We start from the raw sequence: 15,106 nt of genomic DNA on the forward strand, positions 1-15,106 counted from the left end.
ATACGACTTTGATAATGAACAGAAAAATGTGTATAATACGGCCCTTGAATTGTGAAATAAGGTAATATTATTGTGAAAAAGATTTTACAAGATAAAAAGCGTTTTTCACAAAGTATTGTTTTTATTTCATCGTGTCTTTTTCCACAATAGCATTTTTATTTCAAAATGTTCAAAATGATAGCGTGTGCTATCAATCAATTACATAAGGCAGATTAGTGATTGGCTCCATTGTGGAGTCTGGCTAGTTGCGCTAGCATTTGGTAGTGTCAATGAACTGTTAGCTTAACTTCCAGAAAGCATTTAATCAAAATCTCACTGCTGCTGGAATCCTCGCTCAGGCCGTACAACCCGTTTAATGCTATCCAACAGATTTTCAACTTCTCTGAGTAACTATGAAAGTGTCACTACGAAATGCTAGCGCAGCTAGCCAGTCTCCAGGATCCATTCAGCCAATGAAAAATTTAGTGTCAAATGCAAATTTTTGAGTGTAAAATTATTGTTTTCGCATTCAAAAACTTTTTCTGTGATAGAAAATGTTTTTTTTTTTTTTTTTTTTTTTTTTTTTTAATTGAAATGATTTTTCTTTTAAAATTTTTTTTATTAAAACAAAAAGGCTATTGTGGAAAAAGGCATTATGAAATACAAAAAAAAACACTTTGTAAAAAACGCTTATCTTGTAAAATCTTTTTCATAATAAAATTACCTTATTTTACAATTTAAGGAGTATATTACACAATTTGTCTGTTATTTATCAAAGGGTATCTATTATTAAATGTTGTTATCATTAATCAATTTTGACCCGTTTGGTGTTCCATTGTTTAAAGAATACAGTATGCCTGTATTCATCTTATTCTAAAATGTTATCGGTTGTTGATCTTCACTTTCAACACACCTGTGGATAGGCTGTGTGTTTTTTTGTCAAAAACTGCCTCTTACCGAAAAAAAAACAGATGACGAGCGATGAAACAACCTGGTTGCAAGGCACTGTTGATAAACAGTGGCTGGCTCACCTGCTTTTTTATGGTGACCCTTCAAGCACATTCACTTACTGTATAAGCATGGAGTTTTATTGGATTTATTTGCACCGAATTAAAAAAAAAAAGCATGATTGTTTCACTGTACACAACATAAATATCTGTTACAGAAGCTGATTACAGATTCAAAATGTGATATATTTTCCAAATGCAATTGTGTGGCCTTCATACTTCAGAAAAACGTCAGTCTCCTTGATTTTAGAACCACCCTCTGACAAGTAACGCCTCTTTTCCAAATACACATAAACAGTTAGAAGGTTAGAATATAAATATACATGATATACAGTGGGGCAAATAAGTATTTAGTCAGCCACTAATTGTGCAAGTTCTCCCACTTGAAAATATTAGAGAGGCCTGTAATTGTCAACATGGGTAAACTTCAACCATGAGAGACAGAATGTGGGGAAAAAAAATAGAAAATCACCTTGTTTGATTTTTAAAGAATTTATTTGCAAATCATGGTGGAAAATAAGTATTTGGTCAATACCAAAAGTTCATCTCAATACTTTGTTATGTACCCTTTGTTGGCAATAACGGAGGCCAAACATTTTCTGTAACTCTTCACAAGCTTTTCATACACTGTTGCTGGTATTTTGGCCCATTCCTCCATGCAGATCTCCTCTAGAGCAGTGATGTTTTGGGGCTGTCGTTGGGCAACACGGACTTTCAACTCCCTCCACAGATTTTCTATGGGGTTGAGATCTGGAGACTGGCTAGGCCACTCCAGGACCTTGAAATGCTTCTTACGAAGCCAATCCTTTGTTGCCCTGGCTGTGTGTTTGGGATCATTGTCATGCTGAAAGACCCAGCCACGTCTCATCTTCAATGCCCTTGCTGATAGAAGGAGATTTTCACTCAGAATCTCTCGATACATGGCCCCATTCATTCTTTCCTTTACACAGATCAGTCGTCTTGGTCCCTTTGCAGAAAAACAGCCCCAAAGCATGATGTTTCCACCCCCATGTTTCACAGTGGGTATGGTGTTCTTCGGATGCAATTCAGTACTCTTTCTCCTCCAAACACGAGAACCTGTGTTTCTACCAAAAAGTTCTATTTTAGTTTTATCTGACTATAACACATTCTCCCAGTCCTCTTCTGGATCAACCAAATGCTCTCTAGCGAACCGCACAATGGCCTGGCCATGTACTTTCTTCAGCAGGGGGACACGTCTGGCAGTGCAGGATTTGAGTCCCTGGCGGCGCATTGTGTTACTGATAGTAGCCTTTGTTACTGTGGTCCCAGCTCACTGTAGGTCATTCACTAGGTCCCCCCCGTGTGGTTCTGGGATTTTTGCTCACCGTTCTTGTTATCATTTTGACGCCACTGGGTGAGATCTTGCATGGAGCCCCAGATCGAGGGAGATTATCAGTGGTCTTGCATGTCTTCCATTTTCTAATAATTGCTCCCACATCTGATTTCTTTACACCAAGCATTTTACCTATTGCAGATTCAGTCTTCCCAGCCTGGTGCAGGTCTACGATTTTGTCTCTGGTGTGCTTCAACAGCTCTTTGGTTTTGGCCATAGTGGAGTTTGGAGTGTGACTGACTGACTGAAGTTGTGGACAGTTGTCTTTTATACTGATAATGAGTTAAAACAGGTGCCATTAATACAGGTAACGAGTGGAGCCTCGTTAGAGCTCATTAGAAGAAGTTAGACCTCTTTGACAGCCAGAAACCTTGCTTGTATGTAGATGCCTAAATACTTATTTTCCACTCTAATTTGGAAATAAATTCTTTAAAAATCAAACAATGCGATTTTCTGTTTTTTTTTTTTTTTTTTTTTTCCACATTCTGTCTCTCATGGTTGAGGTTTACCCATGTTGGCAATTACAGGCCTCTCTAATCTTTTCAAGTAGCAGAACTTGCACAATCGGTGGTTGACTAAATATTTATTTGCCCCACTGTACATGTACAAGAACTGGAGAATATGGACTTAATTTTTTCAATTTCTGCATCTTGAGAGAGAGCGTGTGGCAATGACATGATAGTGTTATCAGTGTCTGGAGAAAGTCAAGTATTAGTCCTGTCTAATCTGTGGACCTGGAGCGCTCCCTGCGTCCACTTGACTAAATCTTGAGGTAATTTTGCTGCCTGTAGCTGTTCCATCTAAGTGAGCCAAAATATGCATTTGCTTGGCATAGTAAACAAGTCATGAGAAGTTTGTGTATTAGATTCTTCTGAAATCTCAGCTGCCTACTGCAACAAATGACAGATGTACTGAGAAACCTTAGATTGATACACTTTTTGGAGGCTTGGCTACAACGTCCACTGATGTGACTTACAGCTTTGGAAATGTATTCCCCAATTTTATTTTTCGCACAATACAGAAGTCCTAAATGGACACCAGTGTTTTTCTTTTTTCTAATAGATTTTCATCATTCATATATATATATATATATATATATATATATATATATATATATATATATATATATATATATATATATATATATATATATATATATATATGCATGCAGTCTAATTATAATGACCAAATAGTATGTTTGTGTTCAGGATAACTCAAGAACGGATAAAGGGATTGTTATCAAACTTGCAAGATCTGTTTGCAAGATGAAACCGAAGAGGTGATTAATGATTAAATCTTAGGGTAACCAGGTCAAAGATAACAGGGGTCAGAGAAGCAATTTCACAATAATTTGACAACGGATTAGCCCTATTTAACTAACTTTGCAGGTTTAATGATGTGGTGAGAAGAGAAATGTTAGTGCTTAAAGGGAGTGGCCACTCTGCCAAATATGGCAATGCTTAGAGTTTAGATGCTTAGGTGGGGGTCTGCTCTCTCAGGGTGCTCCATAGTTAAATGTGAATCTATACTCATACAGTAAAATGAAAAAGTCACGCATTTCTGTATAAAATCACCATCAAATAAGATCTGATCTTTGTCAAAATCACACAGATTTGGTGTCTGCTTTAACTAAAATCACCCAAACATATATATAGGTTTTTATATTTTAATGAGGATAGTATGAAAAGAATGACAGAAGGGGGAAAAATAAGTAAGAGAACCATCACATTTAATATTTTGTGCCCCCCCCCCCCCCCCTTTGGCAGCAATAACTTTAACCAGGCGCTTCCTGTAGCTGCAGATCAGTCTGGCCCATTCTTCTCTACAAAATAGCTGTAGTTCAGTCAGATTCCTGGGATTTCTGGCATGAAAGTTGGCTTTCAGACTTCATGTACAAATTTAAATGTGCTGGGAGGATATTTTGTTGCTTTGGCTACTCCACAACATGACGCAGGATTTAATTTTTGTATTTTTTATTTTATCTTATTTTTATACAATTTTCCAAAATATTACTAAGTGATTAATTTTGGCTGGGTATTCATACTGTAGCGACTAGTATTTATTGTGTGTTACACCAGCAATGGTTCATGGGTAGTTGTGGCAATCGTGACTGAGTGGTGGTTGCCGTTGTTATATTCTGGTGTTTTTTTGTTCAATAAAGGGGTCATGCGGTGTATGGGACACAAGAGCAGCAAGTGTTAACCCCCTTATGCTGTCGTATTAATATGACTAAACTACTGTACATTTTGGACTATAAGGCGCACCTTACTATAAGCCGCCACCCACCAAATTTGACACGAAAATGGCATTTTCATAGATAAGCCGCACTGGACTATAAGCCGCAGCTGTCTTCACTTTTTTATGGGGTGTTTACACCAAGCGATATTAACTGGTAACATTTCATTTGACAGCAGCATCATAAGACTGTCATAAGACCAAATGAACCACCATGACGCTTTGAACCAATTGATTCATTGCTTCAAGACACTTCATTTGTCCATCACTGCTCCCTTGGGGGAGACAGTCAACCTCTGCTTCTACCTGCTGTCAACACTGTTGTCGTCCAAATTGCCTCCTAGCATGCACTGCAGCATTACAGATGTAAATGACATTCAAAATTCATGTTATTCGCGAATTATTTCTTCAGTTACTGTTCCAGTTGTTTCATTCATTGCTAGTTATGGTATTTGGTAACACTTTATTTGACAGTGGCACCTTAAGACTGTCATAAGGGCATTATAATTATCACATGACACTGACATGGGCATTAATGAATGCTGATGACAGATGTATTTTTGTGTCATCCAGCAAATTATCTCACTTTTGAATTGATGTAAAAGATCTGAGCAGGACATAAATGGAGTTAGTGAAGTGATTTACTGGTTGGCGCTGTCTGTCATAAGCATTCATTAATGCTCATAATACTGTCATAATTTAGGCAGTCTTATGATGCCGCTGTCAATTCAACCGCACTGGACTATAAGCCCCAGGATTCAAAATGATGGAAAAAAGCAGCTTAAAATCCGAAAATTATGGTATGTATTAATTAGGGCTGTCAAACGATTAAAAATTTTAATCGAGTTAATCACGGCTTAAAAATTAATTCATCGTAATTAATCGCAATTCAAAACATCTATAAAATATCCCATATTTTTCTGTAAATTATTGGTGGAATGGAAAGATAAGACACAAGACGGATATATACATTCAACATACTGTACATAAGTACTGTATTTGTTTATTATAACAATAAATCCACAAGATGGCACAACATTATTAACATTCTGTTAAAGCGATCCATGGACAGAAAGACTTGTAGTTCTTAAAACATAAATGTTAGCACAAGTTATACAAATTTTATATTAAAACCCCTCTTAATGTTTTCGTTTTATTAAAATTTGTAAAACTTTCAATCAAAAAATAAACTAGTAGCTCGCCATTGTTGATGTCAATAATTACACAATGGTGTTGAAACCCATAAAATCGCACCCAAGTGCCAGCAGAGGGCGAAAAAACACCAAAAAAACATAAGTAAAAAGTGCACATGACACTGTGCTGTCATTTTAATTTGAGCGGGGCATGTGCGTTAAATGCGTCAAATACTTTAACGTGATCAATTTAAAAAATTTTATGACCGCCCGTTAACGCGATAATTTTGACAGCCCTAGTATTAATTATTTTCTTTTTAAAGGATTTTTCCAAATTTGTTTGTTTGTTTGTTTTATTCAAAATCTTCTTTGAGAACCACTGCATTTGATCATTCTAGTGTACTTATAATGTTAAGGCGGCGAATGGAAGTAATATAATAGGAAAAAAATGGGAAATCGCTTAGAACAGGCGGAAATAACTGCAGCTCAATCATTTATTAAAATGGGAAATCCGTTTCAGATCTTAGCATTTTAATATACAATAAGCACAAGTCAAGGCTTTACCGCTTTGCTATTCACAAAACAGGTGAGTGACTCACTCTTCACCGTATGACTGCGTAATGTGTTTCCATGCCCCCTGCACAGTCCCAGCACCATTAAATGGGACAGCAATGCAAAGTGCCATCCTAATTAAGACGACACCAAGCTGTGAGGCCTGACAGAGGATTGCAGGCGCTAATGAAGAGGTACACGCCCTCACACGGTTTTAGTGATATGCCCACAAGGGATAAGAGGATGAATTCTGCCAAGGACTACTAACCTTGCACTTTCCTCCAGTCAGAGAGCAAGGGTAACAAACTGAGCCTGGGACTACCATTATTTTGTGTTTGAGCATGCACCAACCAAAGGCTTCTTTGTACAACAACCTGCCGATACTGACCGAGCCATCCCGCTGATTTATCTTCTCACGGCACCAATACGTTTCATGTTGGGAGGCAATGTGATTTACACTTGAGCTCAAGTGGAAACTGAGCTGCAGGAGCTGAACGGTCCTCAGTCGGATGCATTTATCTGAAACAAATGGCTCTGGCCTGGATCTAACAAGCACTCCAGAGAGCGGCGCTTTCAGCGTCGACATGAAAGCTGTACTGCTTTGGTGATTTATCAAATAAACCTAGAAAAAATGACTTTGAGGTTTTATTTTTTTTCTAGGGTAGTTTTATTTTTAAAAAAGCAACAGAGGGGATTTTAATTTAGGTGAGCAGCTGTGATTGCCCCCCACCCTCACCCTCATTTCATGGCCAGCTTGAAATCCCACATATGAGAGAGCACAATTAAAGCCAATTATAATTAACTCCCAGTGGGAAAAATGTGTCTAATTGATTTTTCTAACCTGCCTTCTGTGGTTAATCTATTCGGAGCTGCTACACTTGGCAATTATTAATATTGACCAGGCCAACGATGGAAAAAACTTGGTTATTAAAAATGCTTATGGTCAGGTAACATTACAACAGTTTTTGAATATAGAATTACATTTGAAATATATATTATACAAGCAGTTACTGTAGAAAACATTACAGGTAGTCCTCGGTTTACAAACGCGTGCTACCTGGTAACGTAATCCGAATTTTTAGGTTAATCGGAATTAACCCTTTGAATACCCCTAAATACCCCCTAAATCTAAAAATAACTATGCAAATACATGTATTACACGTTGAAGGGAAAAGGTACCGTTCTCGCACACACCATATTATTGTTTGCATTAGTCTAACACATTCATCTAACTATAGTTTAGGCAGACTTCACTCAGTGCCCTTGACACAGTAAAGTTAATCACCTTATCGGGGCTCCTGAGGGGGAAAAGGAAAAATGGTACCATTTCTCGTAAGCACCATTTAACTGTTTGCATTACTCGAACACACGTAATATAATTAACAAGGGAATAGTATCATTTCTCATATTTACTGTCGGACTGCACCTAATATAAAATAAATAGCACACCATAGTTTAATGAAAAGCAGCATAGATACACAACGACATCTTATCATAGAAGCCCAACATATGCGTCACGAGCAAGATTGATTGCACCAAAACTTGCAAATCAGTTCTGCAAGGACAAAGCGCTCTTTGTCCTAAAACAAGTAGAGCCAGCCCGGATAACAAAGTTGATAGCGGGCGCTTGAGACAACAAGACCAGCATCAGTCGTGGTGGCAACCATGTCCCATCCGCGCACGAACCTAAGCCGCCCAAAACCGCCCACAGAGGGGAGGACCCAAAAGCAATGCCTGGACACACCTTCGGCCGGCCCACTACACCACGGTCTTTAAAAAACACTGGACACTGAGATAAGACAGATTTTGCTGCTCGGAAACATGTAGCCTTGTTTTGGATCCAGAATTGTCCCTCCGTCGTCTGTTTTTGCCTTGTTTTTGACCATTGTCGACGAATAAATCGTCAACCTTTTGGAACATGGAGTCAGTACAAAGGGTTAACATCAGAGATGAACGAGCGAAATTCCGCCTTCCCGGTTGGCGCGCGCGAAGCAGCATCGGCAGAGCTGCACTTTGTTTGGCTGTCGCTGTTTCCGTAGCGGCTTGACTGGGGAGGCGAATTTCAACAATGTCATTGTACTGTCCTCACCAAGACGTTGGAGCTAAGTCCTAGCTAGATAGCAGAGGTGGATAGTAACGCGTTACATGTACTCCGTTACATTTACTTGAGTAAATTTTTAGAAAAATATACTTCTAAGAGTTGTTTTACTAAGCCATGCTTTTCACTTTTACTTGATTAGATTTGTGAAGAAAAAATGCTAGTCTTAGTCCATGACTTTCGGCTACACAAGAGTCGTTATATTTTTCCTCTTTATTCTACATATTAGGTTTTTTTTTTTTTTTTGCTAGCGTTGCTATTGCCAAGAGTAGCGCTACTAATTTCACCAATGAGACGTCGCAACAATAATCACATGACTCCATTACACCAATCTGACACAAGCTTGCCGTTCTATGATCATGCCAGCCTGCTTAATCACATGGAGACCTTAAATCACCGTAACAAATGAAGTATTTGATGTAGAGCTCTACCCTCAACATGAATCGAAAGCGCGGATTTAAAACTCTCTCCCAGATTTTATTTGGCACCGATTGACCACGGAAAACCAAAGATATGATCCTTTTTATTTCATCATAATAATTACAACCCCTAGCTAAAAGTATGGAATCACCAGTCTCGGACGAGCACTCACTATCATCAAGGACTGAAGGAATTTTCAAAAGTTCCAGCATCATCACCTTGTCCAATGCAGATTCTTGACTCTTGACACCTTGTCCAATAAAGATTGACAAGGTGATGATGCTGGAACTTTTTTTGGTGCTGTTCCAGTGAGATTTACAACGATGACTGCCTAAAGAAAACATCAAAATTCCCTCAGTCCTTGATGATACGGGGCTGCATGTCAGGCAAAGGCACTGAGGAGATGGCTGCTGTTAAATCTTCAATAAATGCGCAAGTTTACATTGAAATTTTAGACAGCTTTCTTATCCCTTCAATTGAAAATATGTTTGTCATTTTTCAAGATGACAATGCATCATGCCACAGAGCTAAAACTATTAAAGCATTACTTGGAGAAAGACTCATCCAGTCAATGTCATGGCTGCAAATAGCCCAGATCTCAACCCTATTGAAAATCTTTGGTGGAAATTGAAAAAAATGGTCCACAGCAAGGCTCCAACCTGCAAGGATGATCTGGCAACTGCAATCAAAGAGAGTTGGCACCAAATTGATGAAGAATACTCATCAAGTCCATGCCTCAGAGACTGCAAGCTGTCATAAAAGCCACATGTGGTGCTACTAAATACTACAGATGTGTTTTGTTATTTCTTTGTTTGTTTCTCATAATTCTATAATTTTTTCCCCTCAGAATGGAGTGATTTCATATATATTTCACTGCACTTGCACTATAAAAGTAACATTTACTGACCACCACAATATTTTTTATTCATGTATTTTAGTGTTTCTCTGAATGCTGAATTGCCAGTACACCGAGCAAGTGACCCTCTTCATCCCTTTTTACTTGACCTGCGCTTGTCTGAGGAACTTCCACCAGCTTGTCATTGCCCCCTTCCTCTTCTTTTCTCTCTCCCTGTACCGGTTGCACGTCACAGAGCGGCTCCCGCTCCCCCTCTCACCATCGCCGGGGGCTGGGCTGCTTTTACCCGACCTGGCCGTTGCAGCCAGACTGCTGCTTGCGAAAATATTTGTCAACTTATGACATTTTAATGCTTCGCTCTCCAGTTTCTTTAATTTTTTTCTCCCTAACCTTCTCCGCGCCACCCTTCTCTTTTTCTTTTTTGCCACCACCATCCATATTGTGCATTAACGCTCGTCGCTATTTTGCTTGCACAAGGAACCAATGAAGGCTACTCAGTGCTTTCTTCTTTCTTCTAACAGCCAGGCGCATTGCTGCCACCTGTCGGATTGGATGCGAACTGTAGATAATCAGAGGCTAGGGGGGATAGAAACAGTGATGAATAATAATGAATTGCGGCCGCCGGCCGTCCAGGGCACCGGCCGTTCTGTGATCCTCCAGAACCCACAGATTACCAGTCCGCCCCTGATAACAATAAATCCACAAGACAGCATTAACATTAACATTCTTTCTGTGAAAGGGATCCACGGATAGAAAGACTTGTGATTCTTAAAAGATAAATGTGAGTACTAGTTATAGTAATTTTGATAGCTTGTATATCGTGACTAAATATTGCCATCTAGTGTATTTGTTGAGCTAAACTTAATGTTTGAATAGAGTATTATTTTGCATCACTATTTTGATTGGGAATGCCAGATCTCTTTGCATTGAGTGCTTTTCTTTTTGTGAACATGATTTTATTTTTGAGAGATAGGAATATTATTTTTGTTGTGCTTTCACTAAATGATACTGTAGCGACATAAATGTTTTTAACTGCCCAAATGCATGATGGGAATATGAGCAACCATGAGTCACAGTGGTTGCTGCAAATGGTATACCTTCTCTGCGTTGAGTACAATACATGGTGTTAAGAAAAAGATCATCTCCAGTTAATGTTCCCCATGTCGCTTGGCATAATAGTTATAGCAGTTGTGGAAGAGATGCTACCGCTTATTCCATGAAATAGCGCAGCTCTAATAAATGCCTGCGTTACCAATTCGCTGTTCTTGGTAATTGGCGGTGCTATGGTCCGGCGGTTCAAGTTGGCTCGTTATCGTCAGTTGGCTCGATTCATCCGATTTCCTCCTGAGGAAGACGGCAGCGTACATATAAACACCGATTGGCGTTGGATGGCTTTTTGTGGGTACTTTTATCAACAAAACAAAAGCATGTGGGGGACGCAGCACTTGAGCCTGCGCTAACTGCGCACTTTCTCTACTGTCTCGCTCCCTCTCTCGCTCGACCACTTTCTTCCTCACTGCTCAATTTGACAATGCCGGTCACATTGGAAATCACAACGGCCCCCTTGGCGGGTGCCGGTAACACCTGCGTCCACGCCACTTGCTTTTCTCTGCCCCTAGCTCTGTATTGTAGTCTGTAGTAGTCTGTAGCATTGTAGTCTGTTCGCGGCAATGCTTGAGTGGGTCGTTCCGCGCATACGTTAATTGCGTTAAATATTTTAACGTGATTAACTTAAAAAATTAATTACCTCTCGTTAACGCGTTAATTTTGACAGCCCTACTTTTGAGTGATATTATTTTCAAGTAACGCTACTCTTACTTGAGTAAAATTTTTGGCTGCTTTACCCACCTCTGCTAGACAGCAAGCTAAACTGTAGTCTCTCCTCTCTCACTCGGCTGGGCAACTTCTTCGTGTGCGCAAATACATTCTTCTTTGTAAGTACATACGCTCTTCCTTGCGTGCGGAAGTACTAACTGCTCCACGCTTCCAGTGCCAAAATAAAAGCCTGTATCACAAGACCAAAGCCAACATTATAATCTAATACATTTTGCAAAAGGGAAAAACAGTCATATTAATAAAATAAAGTAATAAAATACGATACTGCGAGGCACATTAACGTACTGTTTACGTAGCCAAAAAATGGTGAACGAGACTCCGGCGTTGAAAAGTCGAAATCACGTAAGTCGGGTACATCGTAACTCGGGGACTACCTGTAAATGATCTTTTCACACTTTTTGGGGTATTTTTTTCTAAAAGCTGCCATTAGAATACAATCTAATGAGCAAAAAAGAACATCAATTACCGACCCACCCCCTCTTCCAATTAACATTTTGGCCAATTTCAAAATTTAAAAAAGTCATAAAGTAGCACATTCTGAAACCTGTCAATTTATTACCATTCAGTGAAAACATTCTGTCTCGTCTCAAATCAAATCGTGAGCACCTGGTCTTGATGCTGCCTCATCAGTATGATTAAATGATCTCCTAATGATTCAATTTATTCCATGACATCATCACCTCATGGCGGGTGATTAGGGCGACAGTGACGAAGCGCTTCCATAGCCTTAAGGTCGAAGATGCTTAGAAATCCAATGGAATTCCATTACCAGGCTTCAAACTATGTTTGCATTTCATTTGTGATGAACAATCTTTTACTTACTTACTTACTTATTTATGTTTTTTTTTTTTTTAGTTTTGATTTAACCGTCATTTTATGACTGGGTTCCAGATTTTTTCCTCAAATCAATTGTCATCATTGGATTTTTATTTTTATTTTTTGGTTTGTTCAATGTATTTATTTAGATTTATCATTGAAAAGATATATATATAAGGCATGTTTCCCTTTTTTACTCTAAAGTCTAATTTAAATTATATTAAAAAAAAAAAAAAAAAAAGAAAGAAAAAGTTTTAAACATGTTACTGTCCCACCAAATTATTTTAAAACAAGAATAACATAGCAAAATGCTTGTCTTTATCAAATATTTCATTGAGTGAGTCCACTCAAATCCGCTCACGCTGCTCACTTACACACACACACAATTAGTCACCACAGCACACTACCGCTAGTGTTTAACCAGCTCAACGATCTCATACATTGGGCACCTTTCAAGCTATGTGCTCCCAAGCTTCTCTGGTAAGATCAAAGCTTCAGAGATGTCACTCATCATTAACTTTGACAAGCAGCTGCTGGGTGAGCAAGAAAAGCAGCAGGAGGGAGAGGTGAGAGGCTGTACGTGATCGGATCGGGACAACTCTATTAAATATTGTTTTTTTTTTGTTTTTGTTTTTTTTAATTAATTGGAAAAAAATCTACGATGGACTGATGGTGCAAAGTTTGAAGTGCGAAGTAGCGAGGGATGACTGCATAATTTTTTAATTTTTTTTTTAATAGGGCGAAATCATTTTAAAATAATCCAGGAATCCAATGGCATTGCCATAAGAAACAAAAATATGTACCTTTTATACTCGGCAACCCTCCAGGAAAAGGCGGAAGAACAGTACTGTAACATGTATGGAAATTTTGTTTAAAAAAAAAAAACAATATCGGGACATCCCTAGTAACTACGTATTGTCACCGTTTTGGCAAACTACCATAATTTTAGGACCATAAACTGCTTTCCAGTTCGTCTTATTTTTAAAGGCTCATTAGCTGCTCTTTTGGTGTAACTATTCCATTATACAACACGGAGACCTGCAGTCCATGTGGCTTGTATATGAGCAAATACAGTTGTAAAACTTGATGTGCGTCCGGCTTATAGTTTGGTGTGCCTTATAGTTTTAAAAAATTACATTAGTTTCTTATTTAAAAAAAAAAAAACATAAACAAATGCTTATTGCTAATTATGATTACCGTTTACAGTTAAACTATTACTAAACAACATATTTAACCATTTTTATTCTTTCAATACTCTGTTTTTTTATTTATGCGGCAGACAATTTCAAATGCAGTTTTTCTGGCAAGGAGGTTAGCATACTGGTCAAAAATTTTAATAATTCTTGATGTCTGAATACCACCAGAGTCCAAGAATACAATATAATTACATAATATGTATACAAATCCTAACAATCAAAATCACCACTCTATCAAAATCCTATTCCCTGGGAACACTGTAAACCATTAAAAAGAATTCAAACTTACCATTTCCATGTAAATAATTATCCAGCTCACCATGTTCTATAGTGAGAGCTGCATTAAGTTGAAGGTAAAGTCCCACGTAGTGCAATAGTCCCACTATGCCTCTCATTGCTTCCAAATATGTTGACGAGTACGATGAAAATGTCACATCAGGTGGAGAGCATCTGCAGAGCAGCTCCACGCAGCGCAGCAGCCCTCATGGACATGAAACGGAATCGTTGTGGTGGGGAGAAACACGCTGCGGCACTACACTGCTGATCTGCCCAAAGCGGAAGGAGACGCACAAAGGAGGACAGGTGAAGCGGCTACCACTACCAGTGACAGTTAATTACGCTGAGGAATCTGAGACGCATCCTTGTCAATGGTGGATTGGATTTATGCTTCAATCTGGGTCATGATTATCAGAAAGTATGATAATTCATCAAAATGTATATTAGAATGTTAAAAAAAATAAACAGTTAAAAGTAAATTGAAATACTCTAGCAGCTAGAGTATTTTGTTTTTTGTCCAACCACTTTGCGGCCATCTGATGATTAAGCCAATCAACTATGTAGTGGAATACAATATCAGAATGGAAAGCGATTCTTACAGACAAGTTTCCTGAGCGACACATGGGCGGCGCCATCTTAGAAAATTTCTGCTCCGAAGTTCCGGTTTAGAAAGAACAACATGAATTGCGGTTGAAGTAGTGTGTTGACAAAGTTAAAACTGCAAAATGAAACCAGAGGAACCCACAGAATCTCCAAAAATGGATTCAGCACGACGTAGATGACACTCGGAGACTTTCTGTGTGCTGTGTGAACTCCTAGATACGCCTATTTTTTTTTTTTTTTTTTAATGGAATTTTATTGTCATCATCGTCGGTATCATTGACAATCATTGCAATTACAAAATGTGATGATTTGCCCGAAGGAACCGAAGAAGACGACAAAGGCGGACGACATAAAGCATATGCTTATCAGTTTCCCGTCCCCCATACAACTAAAGACGCACATTCGGGCATGGAACATACATCAAAACTGTAAAATAACACAGTCAACAATCTGGGTTAGGTAACTAAGCGTCCAGTCAAGCAGCTCGATTAATTTTAGGGCGTACAAGGTTATGACTTTGTCATGTCCCTGACATTTTTGCATCTGTTTGCTGTGGAACATTTTGTTGTGGCTATGTGTGTGACATGTTATCACAGCTGGTGTGAGTAGTGACTCAAAATGCTTTTCTTATAAGTCTCTTAAAAGGATACATTGCTGAGGTGTACATGGTGGCAACAATTGGCGCACACAAGGTCACTGTAACAGTTTCATCAGACATGAATGTATGAGAAAATCAAACAACATG

The 15,106-nt window shown here is 38.6% G+C and overlaps 1 protein-coding gene across 1 annotated transcript in view; it reads right to left on the reverse strand.

The window, feature by feature from the left end:
• vstm2l (V-set and transmembrane domain containing 2 like) overlaps window positions 1-13,935 on the reverse strand; it is a 39,043-nt gene extending 25,108 nt beyond the window's left edge. The window contains exon 1 of the mRNA XM_057847113.1: window positions 13,772-13,935. Coding sequence (XP_057703096.1) covers window positions 13,772-13,877 — 106 coding nt within the window. The 5' untranslated portion in view covers window positions 13,878-13,935. The remainder of the gene's footprint in view (window positions 1-13,771) is intronic.
• Between the last annotated feature and the right edge of the window lie 1,171 nt (window positions 13,936-15,106).

Source organism: Corythoichthys intestinalis, chromosome 9, assembly GCF_030265065.1.
Source record: "Corythoichthys intestinalis isolate RoL2023-P3 chromosome 9, ASM3026506v1, whole genome shotgun sequence".
Taxonomy (NCBI): Eukaryota; Metazoa; Chordata; class Actinopteri; order Syngnathiformes; family Syngnathidae; genus Corythoichthys; species Corythoichthys intestinalis.